The sequence below is a fragment of the Myiozetetes cayanensis genome, unplaced genomic scaffold (genome assembly GCF_022539395.1).
Source record: "Myiozetetes cayanensis isolate MyiCay16 unplaced genomic scaffold, myiCay2020 scf12, whole genome shotgun sequence".
Classification (NCBI taxonomy): Eukaryota; Metazoa; Chordata; class Aves; order Passeriformes; family Tyrannidae; genus Myiozetetes; species Myiozetetes cayanensis.
The window spans coordinates 25338351-25360830 of record NW_026086826.1 but is presented as its reverse complement, the minus strand read 5'-3'; the positions used below and the strand labels follow the sequence as shown (position 1 = coordinate 25360830).

General features: G+C 41.0%; 2 protein-coding genes across 7 annotated transcripts; one reads left to right on the top strand and one right to left on the bottom strand.

Moving 5' to 3' along the window:
* Positions 1-22361, top strand: FIRRM (FIGNL1 interacting regulator of recombination and mitosis). Of its 5 annotated transcripts, none has more exons than XM_050307156.1 (24): positions 1-1651; positions 5802-5837; positions 6574-6662; positions 7872-7976; positions 8485-8625; positions 9607-9769; positions 10107-10191; positions 10691-10829; positions 11293-11373; positions 11861-11925; positions 13311-13459; positions 14045-14153; positions 14671-14857; positions 15604-15686; positions 16046-16097; positions 16405-16494; positions 17119-17304; positions 17962-18084; positions 18986-19081; positions 19521-19634; positions 20050-20154; positions 20461-20541; positions 21275-21388; positions 21687-22361. In XM_050307156.1, the coding sequence occupies exons 3-24, from the start codon at positions 6597-6599 to the stop codon at positions 21870-21872; spliced, it is 2520 nt and encodes an 839-aa protein (XP_050163113.1). In that variant the 5' UTR covers positions 1-1651; positions 5802-5837; positions 6574-6596; the 3' UTR covers positions 21873-22361. The 5 variants fall into 5 exon arrangements, with proteins under 5 accessions (XP_050163113.1, XP_050163112.1, XP_050163115.1 ...); XM_050307155.1 differs by lacking the exon at positions 1-1651 and adding an exon at positions 5160-5300 and having other exon boundaries at positions 5798-5837; XM_050307158.1 differs by lacking the exons at positions 1-1651; positions 5802-5837; positions 6574-6662; positions 7872-7976; positions 8485-8625 and having other exon boundaries at positions 9628-9762.
* Positions 1643-5105, bottom strand: METTL18 (methyltransferase like 18). Of its 2 annotated transcripts, none has more exons than XM_050307170.1 (2): positions 5043-5105; positions 1643-4627 (listed from the first exon to the last, which is right to left on the bottom strand). In XM_050307170.1, the coding sequence occupies exon 2, from the start codon at positions 4415-4417 to the stop codon at positions 3377-3379; it is 1041 nt and encodes a 346-aa protein (XP_050163127.1). In that variant the 5' UTR covers positions 4418-4627; positions 5043-5105; the 3' UTR covers positions 1643-3376. The 2 variants fall into 2 exon arrangements, with proteins under 2 accessions (XP_050163127.1, XP_050163130.1); XM_050307173.1 differs by having other exon boundaries at positions 1643-4630; positions 5043-5102.
* Positions 22362-22480: the final 119 nt, after the last annotated feature.

Below are 22480 nucleotides of genomic sequence, written 5' to 3'. Positions count from 1 at the left end.
TTTAGTTTTCTATTACTTTTTAGGCTTTTCATCATATCCACGTTTACAAAAATTGGGGTGGAGGGTGGGGTTGGCTGTTATGGTTCTTCACCAATGATCTAAACCTTTGATTTATTCCATGGTTTTGAAAATGCAGTATTTGTGTTCCATAAAAGTCATGATCAGCATCTTTGGTGTTCCTGTAAGATCCTTCTGTATAACAGACTGACGGCAATGTCAGATTCTGCCAATGCTCCTTTCCTTCTGATTCCCCTGTATCACTTTTATTCCCCATGAGAATAGTCATGCACCTAAACAGTGTGTGAATTAACTCACCTGCTTCCCGTTGTGGCAGGATGTTGCCCTTTATTTGTTGTGAAATGACTTGCTACAAATTTCACTTTTTTTTGTTTCCTGCCAGTTTTCCTTTAATTCCTTTGTGGATTTCATGGTTTAATTGTTGACTTGCAAGAGGTATTTGTGTATAAATTCTAGTTCTTCTCTTTGCCGTGGTTCCTACTGCACTTATCCACCAGTATCTGGTGGTATAGAGTAGCTTTTTCTTTCCAATGTGCATGTGACTTACAGTAAAAACTATGAAATTTGAGGGGCTTTGGTCCAGTTTCTATCACAAATAAAATCCTGCTGTTACTGCCTTGTTACACTAGTTATCCATCTCATGTCACCTTTCTGTTTTGGTTGGGCAGAGAGGAATTTCCAGTTCTTACCCTCAAACCTTTCAGTCCATTCCTCATTAGAAGAGTTCCAGGTATCTCCATCCCAATAATCACGTGGAGCAGGATCTCCTGAAGCTGGTGCTGCACCACTTCAAATGCCATAATGACTGCAGGCTTGATTTGACTTCAGATTCTGATTTCAGAACATGATTAAATGTCTGTGTGCCTCCTAACCAAGAATAGCATACAGGTCAATAATTTGCAAATTGGGCACTTCCCACTTCCATTCTCATGTGGTTTTTCCCTCCACCCCCAGGCTCTAGTAAAATAACTAATTGCCAGTATACAAACCTGGTTTTTAAATAGCCTCGTTTCCCAAAAGCAGCAAATAGCCTTTAAAGGGAAATCATCAACTAAGGATAGTACCTGTTAAAATAAACAAGCTTTTTAATTTAGTTTCCTGAGCTATTTAATGAGTGATTTTAATCTTTCTCTCCACAACACTTACGGGAAAGACCTAATTTAGACTGGATTTCTTATTGTAATGGCTTGTTCAAAACGTGAGGGGAAAAAAAGCTGATGCTTTATGATGAAACACCAACAGAACAACCAGCCTACAGAACTAAGTATTGAATCCTGCTTCTTCTCAGCATGTATCTACTGAATTTAAAGACCAGAATTCATTTGGAATTACAGAAATCCCAATGCTAATTTTGCTGATCTCACCTGAGAAAAATATCCTTCATTATTTCCCATCTGTAATTCCGAAACAGGAACTTAATGATACTGTGTGGGGTTACCTGTTTTGCAGGTGTGCAGTCACTGAGGTTATGGCTCTAGCAGTCTTCTGCTGCAGTCCTTAAACATCTGATGCTGTGTTTGCACAAACACAGAGTTGTTTGAGCAAGATACTGAGTAAAAGTGTAGTATTTAAACCTAAGACAGCAAGTTTGATCATGGGATATTATCAAGAAGAAACACTGTAGTTGAAGCTTGTAAGTACCTTCTTCCTTTATTCATCAAAAAATACTTGAGATTCTTGTTCTTAACCATATTCTTTGTCATAGTGGTCAACATTTCTTATTATTTCAGGTCTGGTTCTCTGACACAGCACCAGACCTAGCACATGTAGAACAACCTATTCAGTCCCTGTGTGCAAGCCATGATTTGTCTTTGTCAAAACTGAGGTTTGAAAAATAGTAAATGGTAAATCAGTTTGTTTCCAGCTTCCCTGTTTTAACAAAAAAAAAAAGGCTCTTCACAGTAATTTCTTGATCTGCCAAAGCTAAAACTCTTGTTCCTCAGTCTGTAGTCAGCAGTGTCAATAAGTTTCAGAGTCAATGCAGAAAAATTCCAAAGCACAGTGACAGTCATGGTACAGTTGACTGCATTTTCCCTCCCTCTCCTACCCTCTGAAAGGCCAGAGTCAGTAGTTTCCAAAGGACCACTTTAAAATAGTCTGAAACAACTGCAGTTAAGGTTCTTCTGTAAAGTACAGGAAATCCTCTATCACTTTGGCTTAATAGCAACAGGGTCAAAATAGGAATCTTGAGGCTGATGTTCACAGTCTTCAGTGATGGGAACTTTTGTGCAACAATTAAAGTGATTTAGGTCACTGCTGTAATAAGTTTTTCCATCCCCTCACACTGTTGTCTCTTCTCCCCTACACTGAGTATCTCTGCATCCAGTTTACTGCACTGCTTGACTGTCTCTTTTTTCCTGTCTCTTTTTTTTTTTTATATTTCTGCAAGGACTCCCAATAAAACAGTGCGTGATGAGAAGCAGTAGCCTTGATCTACATGTTAGAGCTGTGTAATGGCTTTTTGTCTGTTTTTCGTTAAGATAAAACATGCAATGGACTTTTTTTTTTTTAATTGCTGGTGACACTGAGCACTCAGGATCAGGATTTGTTATGTCTTTGGGTTTGTTTGCATTTTTGGTAAGGCAATTTCTTCAGCACCATCACTGTCTTCAGCCTAGGAAACAGGAGTGCCTTGCACACAGGCTTTTCTGAACGTTTCTGTCCTGCCAAACTGCTGAAGAGATGAAACAAGTGTTGGGTGTTCAGTAGAACCCCAGCAAGTTTTGAAAATGGGGCAGTTAAAAAAAAGGGCAGCAATGTAGTTAAACTGTGCTGTCACAGCAGTTTGTCTCCTTTCCCAGCTGTCACCTAAAGCTCAGTTCTGTCATCCCCCAGTGTTGTACTCATAGGCTTATTGGTTGATTGTTGTAAGGAGCTTCTCTTGTGTCAGGACTTTCAAGTCAGCTTCTGAAACAGAGTTGTTTTATTCAATTCTAAAACAGCATCACTTTTCGCAATTACTTGCTGAAATTTTCTTAGAGTGATATGTCAAAATCTGAATGTGAATACTGACAGCCCACAGTAGTAAATATTCTCTGGTACACTTTTTCAAAGGCTTGAGTAAATCATGTGAGCATTTACACAGGGAAACATTACCAGGATTTCTGAGATGACTGGCAGGGTAGAACACAAGTGATAAATACAATCACATCCCCCTCTGGTGGCAAAGCAGCAGAACTCCATTTTTCTATGCAAAATCAGTGTCAGAGAAGTCTTTTACTTCTAGTCAGACAGATTTTGTCAAACATTTCAATAACCACCATCCTTAATTTGTCAACCAGAATAACAGAGCAAAAGGCAGAGAGATAGGAGGATTAAAACATTTTTAAGCTATTTTTAAAGAACTAATGGTTGAATTTTAACTGGAATCTTTAAAGGCCATTTCCATAATGCATCGCTGAAGTCCCTGATCAATGGTTTTAATTATACTGGTTCTAAACACATTTCTCTCTTCAATGAATTTCTGAAAGAGGTAGATACCACCACCAACCCCAAAATAATGCACTTTGCTTGCCAAATACACACGGCCATTTTTATCTAAGAGCTGAGCCAGTGTATCATGCAAAGCACTGTAATAATCAGGATTATAGATGGTCTCAGATGTGAGAATTATATCATACTTTGAAAAGGGTTTGTTGCTGCTTAACAGGAGCTGGCTGACTTCAGACCACTCTCCAGAAAAAAACCTGCATTTGGTGAGCACATCAGGTGAGCCCTCTGCTTTCTTGGGCCTCTTGGCAAGAGGTTTGCTGGCTTTTCTGTCCTTTCCACTAGTGCTTTCATTTACACAGTTGGCCACCACATTAGGCAAGGTTATTTCCTCAATCACTGTGCTGTTGTAGTCCTGAAAATGAACTCTTTCAGCTTGACACTTTAAGGCAACTATTCCCAGCAGTCCAGCCCCGCAGCCAAGATCCAATACAGTCTTGTTGGTAAACTGTATTTCAGCCTCAGAAAAGTAGTCCATGAGATCAAAGGTGCATTCCCAGATTTTCAGTCCTCCCTCATAGACTCCTGGGATAAGATCAGAGTGAGAAGAGACACTTTTGGACACGATGCCTTCGCTGTCGGCATCACCCGAACATGTCATTTCCAGTGCAGACACCTTTACATGATACAGGTCCAGTACTGTTTCCATTACTTTGTTTTCCAATACTTTGTTGAGATCTCCAGGTATAATGTGCTCCTTGGCAGCTTTCACACAGTGCTTTGTCTTTGGTGCCTCATCCTGGTGCTTTGCAGCACCTGGCCTGGGGCTGGAGTCTGCTCCAGCATCAGCAGTTTTCCTGCTCTGTTCCGTGGGGTCCTGCTTGTGTTTTGGAGAGCCCAGCAGTAAGTAGTGAGTGTCTGCTTCACTGTTCTCATTTTCATCGATAGCAAAATTAAATCGAAAATCCATTTTGGGGAGTAATAGTTTAAAAATGTCAGCTTAATTTATTACAGCCAGAAACACTCATTTAAGAGCAAGGCTGATACAAAGGTGGTCTTCCTTTTCTCTTCTGGCTTTTGTTTTTTGTAGAGGATACTTTTATGTCGGTACTGCTGTGGGAAAGAGTACTTTGTACTTCACAGGTAGAATCAGATGTTTTGCCAACAGCCGGGTGAATTACTGCTGGAAATAGAGTAAATAGTTTTACATATCATCAATATCAGTACAAACAGTCTAATTCCTAGCATCCTGATTTTCATTAAAAGGCTGCCCAGGGAGGTAGTGGAATCTCCCTCTCTGGAGACGTTCCCAAACGCCCTGAACACGTTCTTGTGTCCTCTGCTCCAGGTGACCCTGCCTTGGCAGGAGGAGGGTTGGACAATAATTCTGTGATTAAAAAAACCCCACCCTCTAACCATTTAAATTTGAGAAAAGGCAGCGTTACGGGGACCACATCTGTCACACAATACAAATACAGGCAAGGAAATGACAGAATCACAGAATGAGCACAGCTGGTAACTCCGGTAAAACCCACAGTGCAGAATCCCCCTGCCCCTCCCCGGAGCCCGGCTGAGGCAGCAGCCCCCGTACCCACCGGTTCTCCCTGCCGGTGCCGGTGCCGGTGCCGGTGCCGCCCGGGATCCCCCTCCGCTTCTCCCACGTGGAGCCGCTTCCGCTTCCTGACGCGCGGAGGCTCCTGGGATGGCGGGGGAACTTTCCCGCCGCGCCCGGTCCTGAGGGGAGCGAGCCCAGCATGTCCCAGACGGACCCCGAGCCGCTCCTGCGGGAGCTGGGCGGCTGGGACTGGGAGCTGTGCCGCCGGGAGCTGCCCGCCGTCCTGCCCCGGCTCCTCATATCCTTCCCGCTGGGGTTCTCAGCCTTCAGCCTCCCGCGGTCCGGGCGAGTAAACCTGAGGGGGGGAAGGCGGTGGGACCTTGTGAGGGGCTGGCACGGGAGAGAAAAGCTGAGTGCCGGGGCTTTCGCTGCCAACAGCCCTTCCCTGAAATAAAAGATTGGTTGTAGGAAATAGCGTGGGGTTTATCTAGCGCTATTAACAATTAATTAACAATTCCCTTCACCCCCCCCCAAAAAAAAACCCCCACAAAACCCCACATCACTAAACCCCCCCCCCCCAAAACAAACAAACAAACCACCAAAAACAACCAACCAACCAAAAAAACTCAAGAGCCACTCTGGAATACATTTCAGAAACATTTTTTTTGTATGCGGAATCAACTGCATCCCCTCCATATGAACATGAGACAGGGTGAGAAGTCACTGTGACTTCTGCAAGTGCTTTAAAGATAACCTTTATAGCAGAACAAGTTTGATTTTCTTTAACGTTTTTACTCAGTGTATCAAGAGTGTGAAGACTGGACTGAGCATATTCGTAAGTAGTGGCTAAGAAGTGCCTCTTCCTACAGATCGTTGTATTGCAATTGCCTTATAAGCTCTGCACTACTTAAAAACGCTTTAAACTACAACTAGTGCCTTTCAGAGTCTTCAGCAATCCCGCTGGACCTTGCATGTTCCACAAACTGCATGTTGAATAAACTTTATTAAAGCCCATAAAGAAGCTCTGCCTGTAAGGCTGCTCTTTCCTTCCTGTTACTTCTGATTTTTAAATAAATGAAAGAAGGGTGCATTTTATCTTGCATTTTATTGTCTTTTTGGTTAGTATCTTACAGGTGACAAGGCTCTTGTAATAGCTAATAGTGAAAAGAAAACGAGGCTTATTTGTAACTGTTTAGAAGTCTTGCTAAAATTCACAGTTACTTTGCATATTAGTGCCGACCAGCACATTAAATGTGCAGGTATTTGCAGTTTGGAAGGTGGAAAATGCTAGATCCATAGGCAAACAGTTGTGCTCAGCCTTCAACTAAGTTGAGTCAGATGTGATGCTCTTTTTGATGGTTTTGTGCATGTTGGGGCTGTTACTGTTACTTGATTTTTCAGATGATGCATGTGTATTTTCATGCATTTCAAATAAGGCAAACCTCTCTCAAAATCAAGTACCTGATCTGTTTTTGCTTGATGCAGTTCTGTGTTTCCTCTGGTAGGTTGCTACGTAGTTCTCATAGTCACACATTGTTTTTCCTGTAATGTTTAAATGCTTTTCTTTGCAGGGGTTTTGAGGATCCTGACTGAAATGTTTTTGCCCCATATCAGCCTTGAAGATTTGGAACAAACTTTTTTCTCAAAAGTATTGCCTAAGGTAGGACGGCTTCAATTAACTGTGGAATTGTCAGTTGGTCCAGTGCTAAAAACTGCTTAGAATGCAGTGATTCTTTTTTGAGGTTGCACAATATAATTATTGTATAGGATACAAAATTCAAAATTAAAATTTTACCTTTAAGAGTTTTCATGGTTTTGTGTTGGATTGTTTCTGTGATTGTTCTCATCCTTTACAGCAGGGAGAGAATTAAATATACAATATTCTTTCTTTATTTAGCAAGAGATTTAGAGTTTATTTCTTTTTGAGAAGATTGGCCTTTTTATAAAATGTCCAAGGTGGAGAATTTTTACACGAGGTAGCTTCTCAGGACAAGTAAACTGAAGAACCCAACACTTGTATATCCTGAATAAATGTAGTGAGACTTGTGAATTAATGTAGTGAATAAACTCTTAGATCTTACTGGCCTAACATATGTTCTCTTTTTTGATGAAACAATGGAGATTTTTTTTTTTGCTGTATTTTTATTAAAATTCTTGATTGCTTGCATTTCAAGTGATGTAAAGCAGTGCCAAATTACTGATTTAAGTTTTAGGCCTCAGCTTGTCCACTTTAAGAAGCCGGTAAAAATGGCCACTTGATTTCCATTTCTCTTGCTTCATGTCAAGTAACAAATTTTGGAGATTACAAGAAAAATGTGTCATAATAGGCATATCCTGAACAAGGTTTACTGTACCTGTTTATCCTGTATGTGCCTGGAAGCACCTCACTGTCTTTGCAGTCAAAACAGTAACACTCAACAAATGTCCAAGGACTGAAACTAAAGCACAAATTAATGTTGTTTGTAGATCACAGACCTTTTTTTAACGTATTCAAAACGTTAATGATTGTTCTCAACACATAAACAATTTTTCTGAGACAAAACAGTTTTGTTTTTTTTAATTACGGGGTTTTGACTAAGTTAAAACAATATTTGGTAGAAAGAGGTATATATTAGCTGGGAAGTTTATTTCCTAACATACTTTAGAAAAAGTACCAGCTACTGTAGCTTATGTCTATAATTAAGGAAAACCATACAAGTTGTGCTTTTTGGTACATCGTGTTTTGTGGCTGAAATGCCAGAGAGCCTTAATTTCTCCTGGGACTTCTCTCTGTGGCCTGTGCTTCCATACCAAGGAAACCAGCAGATACAGAACAGTGTTGCTATTTGCATGTGTGCCTTTATAAAATGTTTTTGTTTCCTTTTGACAGACTTTACAGTTCTTTGATAACTTGATGTACGAGTTATCCAGCGAAGCCAAGGGATTAACCAGCCACAGCACAGAGTTATGCAGTACTGTAAGGAATCTGCTGCAGGCAAGTCCTATCACAGGAATGTTTACATCATTCTTTGCCTTTACCTAAACTATTGAGAGGTTTTCAGAATACTTTTGCTGGCTCCTGGTGGTTAAAATGTAATTTAATCTTCCTTTGTAGCTGAAGTGAACGATTTGATTGCATCTATCGTGTGATGCTAATCATAATTTTAAAAAATCATCTCTAATTCTGCTGAAGTTACTAACACAAGTGGCATGTGATTCGCTGTATTTAAAGAGTGAGTGGCACTTGTTTATACAGTCACTTAATTCTGAGTTTTAAAGTTTTTGGAAATGAAGAACAGTTGTCAAAGAAATACAGAGTTTTCTCAGTACATATGGAATAACTCGGTATTATTTTATGGAGCTTCACTCATTTCTAACAAACTACTTATTTATGCCAATAGTGAACTTAAAATCTAAGTGCAATTCAGCAGGGAAAAAAGACACTTTGGAGGTTATTGCAGGAGTGAAAACCATTGATTGCTGTTGTTTATTCTTGCCTGAAGACTGTGGTGCAACTGCTGGAAACCCTGACGGGCTGTGTGCGCTGCGTGTGCTCCGGGCAGGAGTGTGTGCCTCTGGAGAGCATCCGCTCCCTGCCGGCCTCCGTGCTCTGTGTCATAAAGAACACCTTTACACACTGCAGGGTAGGTCTCTGGTGGGAGGAGAAACATCCTTGTGCTCCTTGGGGTTTAGGAAACACCCACTTTGTAAGGAGATCCTATTTTGAAATAATATTATTGTTGAATCCTTTTAATTCAGATTTAGCTGTTAAACAGTTTACTTGTTGTACGAGTACAGAGGTGGTTTTTCAGCTGTGTACCCAGCAAATATCACCTGGTGGTGGGAGGCTCAGACTGTGCTATTTCCATATTTTGCACCAATGTTCACTGAACATTTTGCTCATGGAGTACTCTGTGAGATCTGTGCACTCCTAACAGCTGCAAGATTTTCAGAGCTATCAGTGGTTACCAACATGTTGTGACTTGCCTTATTTCTATGCAAGTTCCAAAGGGGATTGAAAAATGAGATTGGCATCTTTATGCTGGCTACAAGGAACATCTCTCAGTTTCAGATTTGGATTTTCAGATGCAACAGGAATTCCCCTCTAAGCTGTGAAAACCAAGTTATCATAAGGACACGGGAGATTTTGGTTGCCTTTCATTTTCACTTTCAGTCTGTCTGTCTATTTTTACATCAGTTTTCCATGTCAGGATGTAAACTCAGGTGCCACACCTTTATCTAACAATTTTGATTTGAAAGTATTGGGAAGTATTTGGAATGCTACTTCCTTTGTTGCTAACATTGTACTGTGTTGTAAAATATGATCTTAGATTCATCCATGGAAGTTTATCCTATGATCTTAAGTTTACCTGGGGAGGCCTAATCCAGAACCCTCAAAATTCACTAGAGCCAGGCAGACCCCATTAGTTGTCAATGAGGCTGGTCAGGGGGTGGGAGCAGAAACTGCAGCTCTGGTTGTATATTGAGTTAAAGTAAGTACATCTGTGCCTTGTTCTTTTTTTTCCAGGGAAATGTGTGACAAAGCTCTTGGTGTTTTTAGCATGTGAAAAATCAGGCTGTGATTCCTGAACTTCTTTTTAAACCTCGTTTCCCATTTTCTGCAGGACAGTGAATCAGTGTACTGTGGGCACCTACACTTGATTTCTGACCTCCTACAAGCTGTGTTCAAGGAAACTTACTCCCTTCAGAAGCAGCTGATGGAACTCGTTGATATGACTACCTTGGGCTCTGCATCCACTGAAGATAACATCACGGACATGGTGTCAAGTATATGTGGATTTAACACTTTTTCAGTCTTGCTTAGTCATTTTTTTTCTATAGAGTGTATTTGAATTCTTAAAACAGGTTTGTGAGAGTGCTGAGTTCCTGCTGTCCTGACCAGCCTTTCAAAAAGCAGAATTTTGAAGCTCGAAGTATTTCTGTTGTTCTCCTGAGACTTCCTCTGTGGGATGGGGCATGTTGTGTAGGTTTGTAGGGAAGGGGCAGCACCTAAACACTGAGCTATTTTCTCAATTCAGTGTCAGTGTGCTGGTATTCTCTTAGTGCTTGGGATTGCTGTGAACTCAAAAATCTGATTTAACTCTAGTTGTTATTATTTCCTTAGTGATCCACACTGTGCTGGAGATCTGCTCTGTCATTTCCAATATGGACCATGCTCTTCATGCCAATACGTGGAAGTTCATCATCAAGTATGTCACTGAACTGTAATTTTGAATAATGAAGGTTTTAATTGCTTTGTGTTCAGAGTTTCAAATAAAATTGAAATTAGAGAATTCACTTCAGCTGTTTGGGAAGTAAATTTAGAAGTTCAATTTAGAAATTTAGCTAGGAGTGGTATTAAAGCACTGCCAGTGAAAGTAGGTAGGAATGGGTGTGAAAAGTAATAGGAACTTGACTTTTCGTATTGCAACAAAGAAGAACATTTGTAGCACTGTTGGCTGAATAAATAATATTAAGAGGTCTCACCTGCAATTTTGTAGACATTTTTGGCTTGATTGACTGTCTTGTGCTTTCATCCTGCCTCTGCTCTGATCCCTGGCTGTGGAGAAGGTTTTCTCTGAGCTTCTGTTTTCGGTGTGCACAGATATTGCACCAATCAGTGCTGTACAAAAGCCTAAAGAAGTTATTTGGATTTGTAAGAACTCATTGCATGATCACTTCTGACCATTAAATATTCCCACCTTGCAGGCAAAGCCTGAAGCATCACTCCCTGCTGCAGTGCCATCTGAAGCACAGTGACATCCTGGGTGGCCTCTGCAAGGACACTCTTGTGTCTTTTGACTCCTGTTTGCAACTGGCTGAGCAAATGAAGGTGTCAGAGATACAGGTGAGCTCAAAAGCTCCCAAAGCTAACAGTGACCTTGAGGAGGAGAAATTCTTTGTGCTGTATTAGTGCTTGGAGTAGTTTGGGTTTGGTTTTTTGGATTTTCTTTATTTCATGTGGCAGGCAGAATACCTTATTCTTTTGAAACCACATGAAAGTGAGGCCCATCACTTTATTTAGATTGAGGATGTTTTGTGAGACAATTAAGTTTTCACCATACTCTGTGAGAATTTATTTCCTGAACTGACAATGTCCCAAGGTCAATCAAAAGATAACCTTCTAATTCTGAATATTGCTCTAAAAGTGTTGAGGCATAATGAATATTTTTAAAGGTTTTCCCCCTACAGCTGCAGAGTCTGTAGAGAATCAAATGTGAAATAGGTTTTGAACATTGTTAGCAATCTTAACTTTCTTTTTAATTGTATTACTCTGTATATTAACTTTTAGAACTGCTTCTTTTGCACAGGAGGGCACTGATTTAAGGCTGTTTCAGAAGACAGTCAAACTGTGCAGGTTCTTTGCTAATTCCCTTGTACACTACACCAAGGTAGGTTCTGTTCTTGAAGTCTGTGTTAGTATTAAATTCAAGCCTCTGGTTTGCAGATGGAATAATTTTGTACTGCATAATATCTTAACAATTTATGACTATCCCATATGGGCAGTATAATTAACATCCATAATTAACATCCAGTAACCTGCTTGTAGTTCTTTCACCTTTATACACTCACAAGCCTAAGCAGGAATTTCCCAGAAAAACAAGTATAATAAACTGTTTCATGCAATATCACCATGGAGCTGGTAGGAGATGTCCATTTTATGGCCAGAGTGGCCAAGTTTCCAGAATTGTTGGTTGTTTGAACAATTGAATTGGATGTGGCATTAAGAAGAAGAAATGGATACTGTTGTTTATTGTTTGCTCTTGCTTTGTGCTGTGGATTGTTAGAATTTAAACCATTTTTGCAGTTTAGTACTTTAGTGTAATTAACGGTGTATTTTATATTGAAAGCACCATTTAAAATTAATGGCTTTTGCAGGAATTTCTTGCTTACTTCTCTGACTCCTGTTCTCAGTTACATCAGCTCTTTCTTCAGATATACAGGTATGTGAAGTACAAATAATTCATCATTGATAGTATCTTAATGACATCTCTTTACTGCATTTTTAAAGTTACAAGTATTTTGAGATATAGAAATACAGTTCTTGTTCCAAAGCTGTTGTCATCTTTTTTTTTCATGGATAGAAAACGAAAATATTTTTTCATAAATTGGGCATTTTTGTGGGATAGAGTTACCCTAACCCCATTCTTGATCAGTGCTGTGCATGTCCCATATTGACAAACCGTTCACTTTGGTGAAACTACTTCTGTCAGCATTTCTTAACAAAGTATGTGCAGAACATGCAGAAAGAAAAAATCCAACACTAAATACAGGTGTCAGTAGTGACATGTGACAGATTGTTTCTACTTTAAGAGAAAGTATGGAAACATTCATCCTGGAGAAAGAGGGGATCAGAAACAAAGTATCCTGACATTTTTCGTTAGCTTTACTGTGTGTTAATAATCCTGTGAAATCTCACAAGAGGGACTCTGGTTCTCCTGGAAGCAAATGCTCTTTTAATGTTTTGTTCATAAAGCAATGGTCTGCAAGCCATTTATCACTCTTCTTTCACAGGTTTTGTTCTATTTGCTGCAGTGGTGGTCGGGAATAGGGGAACATGGGCTTTCTACTGATCATAGTTTGCCCTCTGAAATCTGAGGCCTGATTCCAGGCATTCATTTGGAATTCAGACCACGTTCTGTGGTGAGATGTGCACCTGAGTTCACTGCATGTTTCACTGCAAGACTGGGTGGGGGGATATGTTTTTATGAGTCTCCTCTTTCAACTTTACTTATCTTGTAGATCTTTCTCAAGTGCAAGGTTGTAAACTTTTATTCACTCAGGGAAACCAGACAGGATTTTCGAGTAGCAAGGTAGCATTTTTACAGTCACTTTATCAGCTGCAAGAGTGGAAGGTTTTCATTTCACAATCTCTTTTGAGTTATTCTCCTCTTGGTTCTTTTTTTCTTTTATTGCCCAAGGTTTTCTCTCCAAAGAAACTGGTACCCTTTTAGTGTCACGTGTTAAATCAGTGCTGTCACATGTATGACCGTCAAATTGTGTATACAGATATTTTGTTGGCTTTTCTTTTTTACTTGACCATTGTGATTTGACGTTTCTTCTGATAGCTGTTATGTATTTTACATGCGTTTTCTGTGTGTAAGGTTTTCTTTCAGTGTTTAGTAAAATATTAGATTGTGATGCCAAATTTAAAAGCTGAATGCAGAGTTGTAGCTCTTGGAAAACAACAGATATTCTAAAATAGGGAGCCTTTTATTTCACTGGAACAAGGAAATAAGAAACTTCTTTGTAGTTCTTTTGGAAAAAAGTAATATTGCTGAAAATGCTACTGAGAATATTTAACTTTTTTTTTTCCATTCCCCCTCAGCAAATTTCCTCCCAGTCTCTATGCTCCAGAGATCTTGGAAGTTCATCAAGAGGAAATATCCCGGGTTTTTCTCGTGGCTCTGGATCCTCTCATCAACCAGCTTCTTCCCTTTAGTCCTTTCATGGAGCAAGTGTTAAGTGAGAAGTTAGGTGGGTTGAAGATACAGCTACCAGTGCTGTGGTACTGTGTAAACATCTGCAAGGGATTGGGACTGATGTTATGACAATATTCTGTACCTGTTTGCTTGTCTGTAGTTCTTGTGTAAGCACTGTGATGTAGGCAGTTCCATGCTGACTTGGATGAATTTTATAGCAGATAGTTCATGTTGTTGCTGAATTCATCTTTTCCAAAAGATTCCCAGTAACTTCAGTATTAATCTGGTTAACAGAAATCCTGTCAATTCTACTCTTTTGCATAATTTCAATCCACTTTTGTCACAAACTTTCAGAGTAAGCTGAAATTTTTCTGCTGTTCTGTTGGTGGGGGAAGACAGCCCTTTTTTCCTAAATAAGTATTTTCTGTGAAAAGCAGAATGCCTTCAAACTGAATAATTACTACCTTTTTGTTCCTACACTCCCTGCTCCCTGATTTCTGCCCAGACCAAGAAGTCATAATTCTGGGATAGCCAAGAGAGTTCATCAATTTGCCTCTACACTTGCTTTAAAAGCCAGTTTACACATGTGATGTATTTACCAGGGCAACCTGCACCACAGTTTAAAACCAAACTTCTGCAGGTCTCCCTCCTGAGCAGCAGCTGCCCCAGCTCCTCCTCCTGGTTACCATCATGGACAAGCTGTCCTCTCAGCCTGAAGAAGTGCAAACTCTCTGGAACACAGGAAAAAGGTACTAAAGAGGTTTTTGTTGCAGTTCTTCCCCACAGCAATCGTTCCATGCAGGCAAACAGAGGGGCTCAGCTGCTGGAGTTCCCCGTGCAACTGAGTAGTAAAATTTGTCAGACTCTATGGATTTACATCCTTCTGCCAAGACAAACAGGATCTGATGTTCAGTGCCTCAGGAGGGAAGGATACAGAGCCAGAGATGTCACTGTTTTTTTCAGGAAAGGAATGGTATTTACAGTACTTCCAGGACAAGAAGAGAGAGAAGTTTTCAATTTGTTGATGCTTCTTTGAGTTAAAATCTCAAACTTTTATGCCTGAACCCTCAAATAACCACCTGGATTTGTAAAAGAGGAAGGCAGTCAGAAATGTAAATTTAGTGTAAAACCACTGAAGTTACTGCCATTGTTCCTTGTCAAAGATTTTTGTAGTACAAAGATTTTATAGTACAGATGTTTCTTGCGGGACTTCGGATTTACTGTAACCCAACTATTTATCTTTTATTTTTTATTTTCCCCTTGCAGCCTGTCTTTGTTTTCGGCTCTCTTCTTCAGTTTCCAGCAATGTCCTGGTGAGCTTTCTCTCCCTGTCTGTTTGCCAGAGGTGATCAGTACTGGCCAGCCAGCAGTTCCCATCACCCTCTATCACTATGTCTGTGTCCACCTGTGCTCCTTCATTGCTTCCACACTCCCATCACACTTCCCTCAGCTGGTAAGATTGGTTTTTGCTTTCTTTTATGCAGTATTCAAATTGTATTAACTTCACCTGTTTTTATTAATCTATACTAAGTTTAGAGTAGATTATATTGTTGGTATTCCAGCTAAAAACATACCATAAAATGGTAACAAGCAACATTTTCTACTTCAGAGGAGTATTCTGAGCTTTGATTAACGTTACATAATGTTTCCGAAGTTTTTCACTTTTACTGCACATAGACAGAAGTACCTCCAGATGAGTGTAAACCTTGATAAAGTTAGGAGCTGTCACAAAAAATTACATCCCTAATTTAGGGGTTTGTTTGTTGTTTTTTTCTGAATGCTGTGTTCCTCTTTGAGGTAAAATTTGTGTTTGTAAAAGAGGAAAATTATTTATTTGGTTTTCAGTAGGTTGCCAATAAAGCTGGAAAGAAAATAGACAATACATTGGTTAGAATTAAATATTTTTTTGGTAAGAGTTGCCTTGCCAAGAAGGGATGACATGATGAAATGTCTCCAAGTGAAGGATCCTCAGGCCATTGAGGTGAATGCACATGGGCATTCAAAGTGTGCAAATCTAAAGGTGTAGCTGCTCATTTGATGGTGTAGCTGAATGTGGAGTACAAAAACAACTTCTTCAAACATTTTAAATTGGATAAGCTTGAAACTCTTCCTAGGCTTTGTACTAATTAGTGAAGTAACAGTAGTAGCAGGCCTGCAGTCAGTTTCTGCATAGCATACATATGTCTGTTTTCTGCTCAGGAATATGCCCTGCTGGACGCAGTGCTGGGCTCCAGCATGATCACATCTCTGCTGGCAATGGACTCGTGGTGCTTCCTTGCCCGGTAAGATTGCAGGTTTTCCAGAGATCCAGTTCATTCTGTTGTTGTACATAATTCCTTGAGAGATTTTTTTTTTTTAAAGACAAAATTTTCCCAGAATGGGATTCTTTTCAGATTTAGAGCACATTTTGAAAATTAGAAGCAGAAGTGGCTTAGTCATTTTTTCATTCATGCAAGTAAGGGGAATATACTTTATTATTTAGTAATTGTTTTTTGGAATGGTTATCTCAAGTAAATTGGGTCTGCTAATCAAGCTGAAATATGTTAGAGGAAATGGCCATTTCTCAGACAAGGTTTACAGAATATATACTGTAAAAGCCTAGGAAATACAGGATCACCAACTTCTGTCTCTCATGTTCCAGGTATGGAACAGCTGAACTGTGTGCTCACCATGTTCATGTGATTGCCCACTTGGTAAGAACCACTGTGTGTTTGCAGCTTGGCACCAGTTTTAATCCAAGTTATACTGGCAAACTTTATAATAATGACCAAAGACAGGAATTTATTTTCTTTTTAAATCCACATTGAGATTGTTTCAGTTCTTCAAATTGGATTAATAATTAGCAAAAGCAATACAGTAAAAATATAAAACAAAATACCTGATATTTCCAACATGATCCCACACAGCAACTCGCAGAACGTTCTGTATAGAATTCATTTGCTTAGTGGTGATTTTTTTCCTTAGTTTAATTGGATGCATTACCCTTTTATGCTAATGCAGCTGAAGGCTTGGCCCAGTGACTGTTACCAGGTCTCTGCCCTGGGTGTCCTGCTGAGGCGTCTGCTGTTCATGATGGCTCCAGATCATCAGGCAAGTACAGCACCAGCATCTTCTGCCTTTACTGGGAGAGATTTGAACCAGTGACCCGTGTTAAAATATCCTCTTTCAGTTCTTCAGAAGTGCCAAGATCAGTGCTCGCTCATTGTCCTTGTTATTGTGGTTGTCATTACTGAGTCATAGTGGATCCCACTTTGTGCAGACTGCACACCTTTCCATGTGTTTGACTGGGCAGCAGTGGAGTCCTTTTCCTGACTGAGGATGAAAACAGCACATCTCCCAGATTTGCTGAAAACTGTGTGTCCTGTCATTGCATCTGTGACTGGTGTTCACGAGTGTTCTCGTGACATCAGGTGTCAAGAGCAGTGTCCTGTCCTGTCTGTGAGAGGCCAAAGCCCTTTATTCTTCTCACTGGGGCCACTGCTTCAAGCAGCTGAAAGAATTAAGTCACTTAATCATTCTGATGTCCTATACGTGCCAAGGGAGGTGGCAGTTCTACAACGTTTTTATATAAAAAGATTAATTTTATTTAGCTGAAATGTTTTACACTCTTTCATGTAATATATCTAAAGCAAACCAGCAGTGGTTTCTCAGCTTTCTGAGAGATTATCAAGTTGTCTTCTGGCCTACTAAGTTTCTGTTACCTTTTGTTTCCAGGTAGAATTCGCTCACAAGTTTCTTCCAGAGGAGGTGGAGAACCTGGCTGTGTGGCAGCACACATCGCTCAGGGCCCTGAACCCCGACCTCAGGAAGCAAGTGGCAGCTCAGCTGTGCGTGGCCGGGCTCGCGCAGTGCCGGCAATGGCTCCACAGCAGGCGCGCCCTGGGAGAGCTCCGACCTGTGGTAAAGGGGATTTGGTTCTCTTTGTAAGAATGTGGGAGCTCTGGATTGCCAAGCTATAAGGGTTCTGTTGCTGTCACCTCAGTTTTTCAGTGTGTTTTCTCCATGCCTAACTGGCATTGGCACGAGCAAGAACTCTTCATGTTAAGGTTTTCTTCTAGCACGCAGCACTTTAGGAGCCTCTACTGTGACAGTGGAGCTCTTGTGGTTCCCAGGTTATTCTAGTTGTTTGCTCTCTGGGTGTGCACATGTATTTTTGTTTAGAGTTTCTGATTTATGCTATACCTTGGGATACAGTTACTTTTGAAGTTTGAAAGTCCTGGCTGGTTTTATGGAGCATCAAATCTGAAAGATGCTCACTGGTCTCCCTGGTGAAGGAGTGTGAGAAAGCAGAGGCTTCCCCATGAAGTGTCTGCTGCCAGACTCCTCCTGCCAGTGCAGCAAATGACTGGAGCACCTGTGAGACTTGCAGGAGTGATGGATGGTTTCCCTGCTTTGGAAGCTTGATTGGCTGGTGGATTAGCTGTGCTGTGCAACTGACACAGCACACTGGGCTTCTTGCCATCTTGTATCATTTTAGATGTTTAACAGGAGTCTGGGGTTTTGGCTGTTCTATGTGTAGGTTTTTTCTGGTCTGCCTTATACATTTTTTCCTCCTAGAACACTGCCCTTTCTGTCCTGTTGGCTGCCTGCAGTTTTGCTGATGACACTCTGGAGGCAGAACTTAAAACATCTGTCTTGGGAGTGCTCAGTCAGTTCTGGACTTTTCTCCAGGCTAAGCAGGTAAGAGAATTTGCTGCTCCAGTGGTGAAAACATGATGTCTTTGAGAGGCCAGTGCTATTTCATCACATTGTTGTGACTAATTTGTTTTCCTTGGACTGTTTCTGTAAACAGTAACTGTGTAACTGTGCTGCCCATCTGCTCTCAGCTGGTTTATGTTTTGGGCCAGCCTGTGCTCTGGGAAGCCCAGTTTGACTTTTGCTGAATGTTACATATGTGGCTCCTTGTGACTCCATCTGTTACTCAGTGTCAGATTCAGACTCGCTCAAGGAGAAATCTGAAATTCCTCATTCTGATTCGCACCAGTGACAAATTTGGTCTGTTTTAAGTGATCATTGGAATGTGAACAAAACTTACAGTGGTTTGATTACTGCACAGCCTGGCACAAGGAAACCCACACCCTCCTCCCAGATCTGAGGGGGTCAGGCAATGCCCTTGCAACCGTGTTACCTGTTCGTGGCTGCAGCTGCATAAAGAAAAGAAAAAAGGATTGCCATGGTTCATGCTTCTGATTAAAAAAAGGAAGTTTGAGAGTGAGGGTGAAGAGGAGCCAACAATGTGCCCCTTCAGAGGTCTCTTCCAACCTCAGCCATTCTGTGAGGACAGTTGGCAACTGAGAAGTGAAAAGAAATAGTTCAGATAACCTTCAGCTGCTTATTTTAGTGAGCGATAGAAGGAGATGAGGGCTAAGAAATATTGTTAATAAAAATCAAAGAAAAGGGTCTTGTAAAATATGACTACCTAGAAGTATTGAATGACTATTGTACTGTGTTCTTCTGCTTACAATGTAGTATTTCAGGTGTGTGAGGTCAGACTCAGAGTTTTGGAACAATACTGTAACTTGAAATTCTTTCTTAAGTAGTTATTCTGTAAGTTAAAATGCAATGTTGTGATCTCCTGAAGGTCTCAGATGAGCCATGTCTCCAGCAGACACTGTGTCTATTACTTCACCTTTTGGAATTTTTCATCCAAGCATTAGATGCTCAACTGATTACTCAGGTAAAAAAAATACCCACAAACCTGTAAACACCTTCTTACGAGTAATTTACTTCATGAAAACCAAGTTCTCTGTGATTTGCTGAAATCTGAAATGAGTTATTTCATGGTCTGGCCGCCTTTTAACACATGAAAGTTTCTAGTTTTACCTCTTGCTTGATTACTTCCCTGGGTTTTAAAGCAAGCATATGGCATTTTGGTTCCCACTGCTTTTGAAAATCTTGGGTTACTCTGTAAGATATTGAGATATGTGGATATGCTGTGTGGAGCCTGCTCATTCCTTTCTAAACTGCGCCTTTATCCTACCCAGTTTTATTTGAGGTGCAGCACACCTCCTTTTGGCTTGAGTCCAGTTTTCTCAGTGCCTGTGGATGTAAAGATGAGGCAGCACCATTTTAACCCAGTCTGTTGATGGAGCTTCACTGGGGTTTGTTTTCCACAGGTATTTGCACTGCAGTCTTCCGTTTTCCAGCTGGATCCCCCAGATCATGTTCGTCTAGCGATGGTGGATTTTCTGTCTTCCATGGGAAAGGTGTTTATACCACAAGAAGCACAGGTAAGTGTAACTGTGGTGTTAGTGAAATCATCTTCAGTCTTTTGATGAAAAGATACACCTTTTATTTAAATATACACTTCATCAAACCCATATAGGAGTGCCAGCACATGATCATCTTGGAGACTTATTAATGGTTTATGTCAGGTTTATTTTTCATGAAGACATGCTGAGTGCATGTAAGATGCTTGATTTATTCACTCTTTTTGCTTCTCACCAGACTGACATTTAAACCTCTAGGAAGAACCAACATGTCACCTCACTGACAGTGGGGTTTTTTTGCCAGACAGGGCAGTAGCACTCTTGCATTTCCCAAACCCGTCCCTTGACCTTAGAGCAATTCTTCAGTAATAAATCCCAATGGTAAGATGTGCACAACTAACTCTTTGGAACTGAGGGGTGTTTGTTCCTCCTGCAGAGGCAGGTTGTGCCCCAGCTGTCGTGTCTCTTCGCTTCTCTGCTGGCTGACCAGACCTGGCTGATTCACCAGCACGTATTGGAGGCGTTCACACGTTTTGCAGAGGTGAGCAGAGCACAGCTCTGGGTGTCTGGCTCTGTTAACTTCTACTCTACAAAAATTCTCCTGTCTTAAATATTTGCTGCTCTTCACTGTGCAGTTTGGGTCTTAGTGTTATAGGTGCTATTGCACATCAAAAGTAATGAGAGCCAATGCAGTTGGAAGGATTTCAGGAGCTGAAGTGAAGGAAGATGAAGCACTGGTTGCTTAGGTTGGTTGTAAGAGGGCAGGGACTGTCACAGAAAGATTTTTTACTTTGTCTATTCCCTTGTTAACATCAATGTACTGATCAACTACTAACATTTCTGGCAGGAAACAAGCCATGAAGATATTGTTCCTCTGTGCCTTAACTCTGAAGAAGCTAAGAACAAAGTTGTTAATTTTCTGGCTAAGGTATGTAAGTTGCTGAACCACTTCATTGCTGAACCACTTCACTGCTTTCTCAGTTGATATTGTACACCCATTATAAGCAGTAAACAGCCTATGTCTATACCTGCATCATCTGCATGGTGATTAAAAGTAAGTTTAAAATAAGGTTTTGTCACTGGGAACTGGTTGAACTTTTCTATTTGCTTTAATTAGCAGAATTAACAACTGCCTTTCCTATGCACAGTGCTCTTTCAGTACTTCCCAACTTTGATTTAAATGCTTTGCTTTTTCCTCCTTAAACAAAAAACTTAATAAATTGCATCATTTGGTTGGTAGGATTTCCTTCCCCATTTCTCTTGGATGAGTTTCTGAAATCTAAATGAACACAAATGAAGCACCTTAGTCCTTTTTGCATATTAGAAGAAATCCTCTCCAGAGTAGGTGGTTTGTGCTGCAGAACACAGATACCGTGGAAGGGGGTGGCTGTTGTGCTGTAACCTAAGGCAGGGCTCTCTGATGAGCAGCTTTTGACAAGCAGATAATTTGCAAAAGAACTGATAACTGCCAGTAATGCTAAACCAGAATTGTAGGTAACTTAAATCTCCTGATCAGAAAAGTGCATGAGAAATACTCTCTTTGAGCTGCTGCATGTTAAAATGTCTCCTTCCCTGCCTTTTGTTCTGGCATATAAATTGAGCCTATGAAGGTTGGTAATGCTGCCTTGGTTTAGTTACCTCTCCTGTGGTTTTCTCCCAAGACAAGGCAGGTAGAAGAGACCAGAGAAGCACGAGCAGAACGCACAAAGCAAGAAAGGATTACGTGGAGTGCACAGGTTTTGAGAGGGGACAGAGAACTGGAGTCAACAGGAGAGGTACGTGTGCTTCCTTAAACTATCTTGCCCCTACTGTCGATTTCTGTCAGTTCTGGAAGTCTCTGAAGAGGCTCAGGATGGCCTTGCTGCCCTCCATCTTCCAAGAAAAAGATCATGAGCACTCCTGGCCCTTAATAAGACCTGAGTGGTCTGTAGTGCCTGCCAGGCAGCAAGAGCTCCCCCAGGACAAGGGCATCTTGCAGCTCTGTTTTGTCTAAGGGTTTTCTTGCACTTGGGTGAGGACTGAGCACTTACACAGAGCACTAAAATAATGTTTCCTGTTTACTGAAATCTGCAGCCCCTGGCCAAAAGAGCCTGTCACCCGCCCTCTGAGGAGCAGTACAAGTCAGCAGTGGGCTCCATGGAGGGGGCAGTGGAGGCTGTGAAGCTGCTGCTGCAGAAAGGGTCCCCCCCAGCCTGGCTGGCAGGGAGGCTGGAGGCCCTGCACGCAGCCATAGCCACCCTCAGGGACAGCGCACGCTGAGGGCTCCTCGGGGCCAGCTCAGCTCCCTGCAGGGAGGGAAGAGGCGCCTTTGTACCACAAGTGCTGGAGAAGAAAACACTGTCTCTCTCCACTGTGCCTGTGCCAAAGTGGACTGAGGGGTGAGATGTCGGCCCGTGTTTCACAGTAAGTGGCTGGAAGGAGTTGATGTATTTTAATGGACACTACTGTGCATCTCAGCTGTCAGTTTGTATACTGCCGATCTTGTATATTTGTTTGTATATTGTTTGGTTTTTTACTATGTGGAGATAAACATTCCATGATACTGTATTCTGAATACTAAGAGGTTGGAATCTGTTGTAAAAGTAACAGTAACTTTGTTCCTGTCACCTACAGGTGACCAGGCAGTAGGTGTTTTTATCTTAATTTTAAAATACACTCAAGAATAACAGCTTAAGGCTCTATACTGTTCTCTGAACATACCTCTGCTGCTGGTTCCACTCCAGGCTAGGGTCATCTTTTAAAAACAATCTTTATTGGTCACAGTTAAGAGCAGAAAGAACATGGTGCTTTAGCAGTTCATGGTCATTCACTGCACGGTTCCTGGCACCACTTGTGCCATCCACTGACAGAACTACATAAACAGAAAT

Bases quoted from the DNA above. Each gene is read 5' to 3' on its own strand.
- FIRRM (XM_050307155.1), top strand. From the start codon at position 5,202: ATGTCCCAGACGGACCCCGAGCCGCTCCTGCGGGAGCTGGGCGGCTGG. The intron at 14,858-15,603 runs GTAAGATTGGTT...TTTTCTGCTCAG, and splicing joins CATCACACTTCCCTCAGCTG to GAATATGCCCTGCTGGACGC. The intron at 18,085-18,985 runs GTAAGAGAATTT...GATCTCCTGAAG, and splicing joins CTTTTCTCCAGGCTAAGCAG to GTCTCAGATGAGCCATGTCT.
- METTL18 (XM_050307170.1), bottom strand. From the start codon at position 4,417: ATGGATTTTCGATTTAATTTTGCTATCGATGAAAATGAGAACAGTGAA.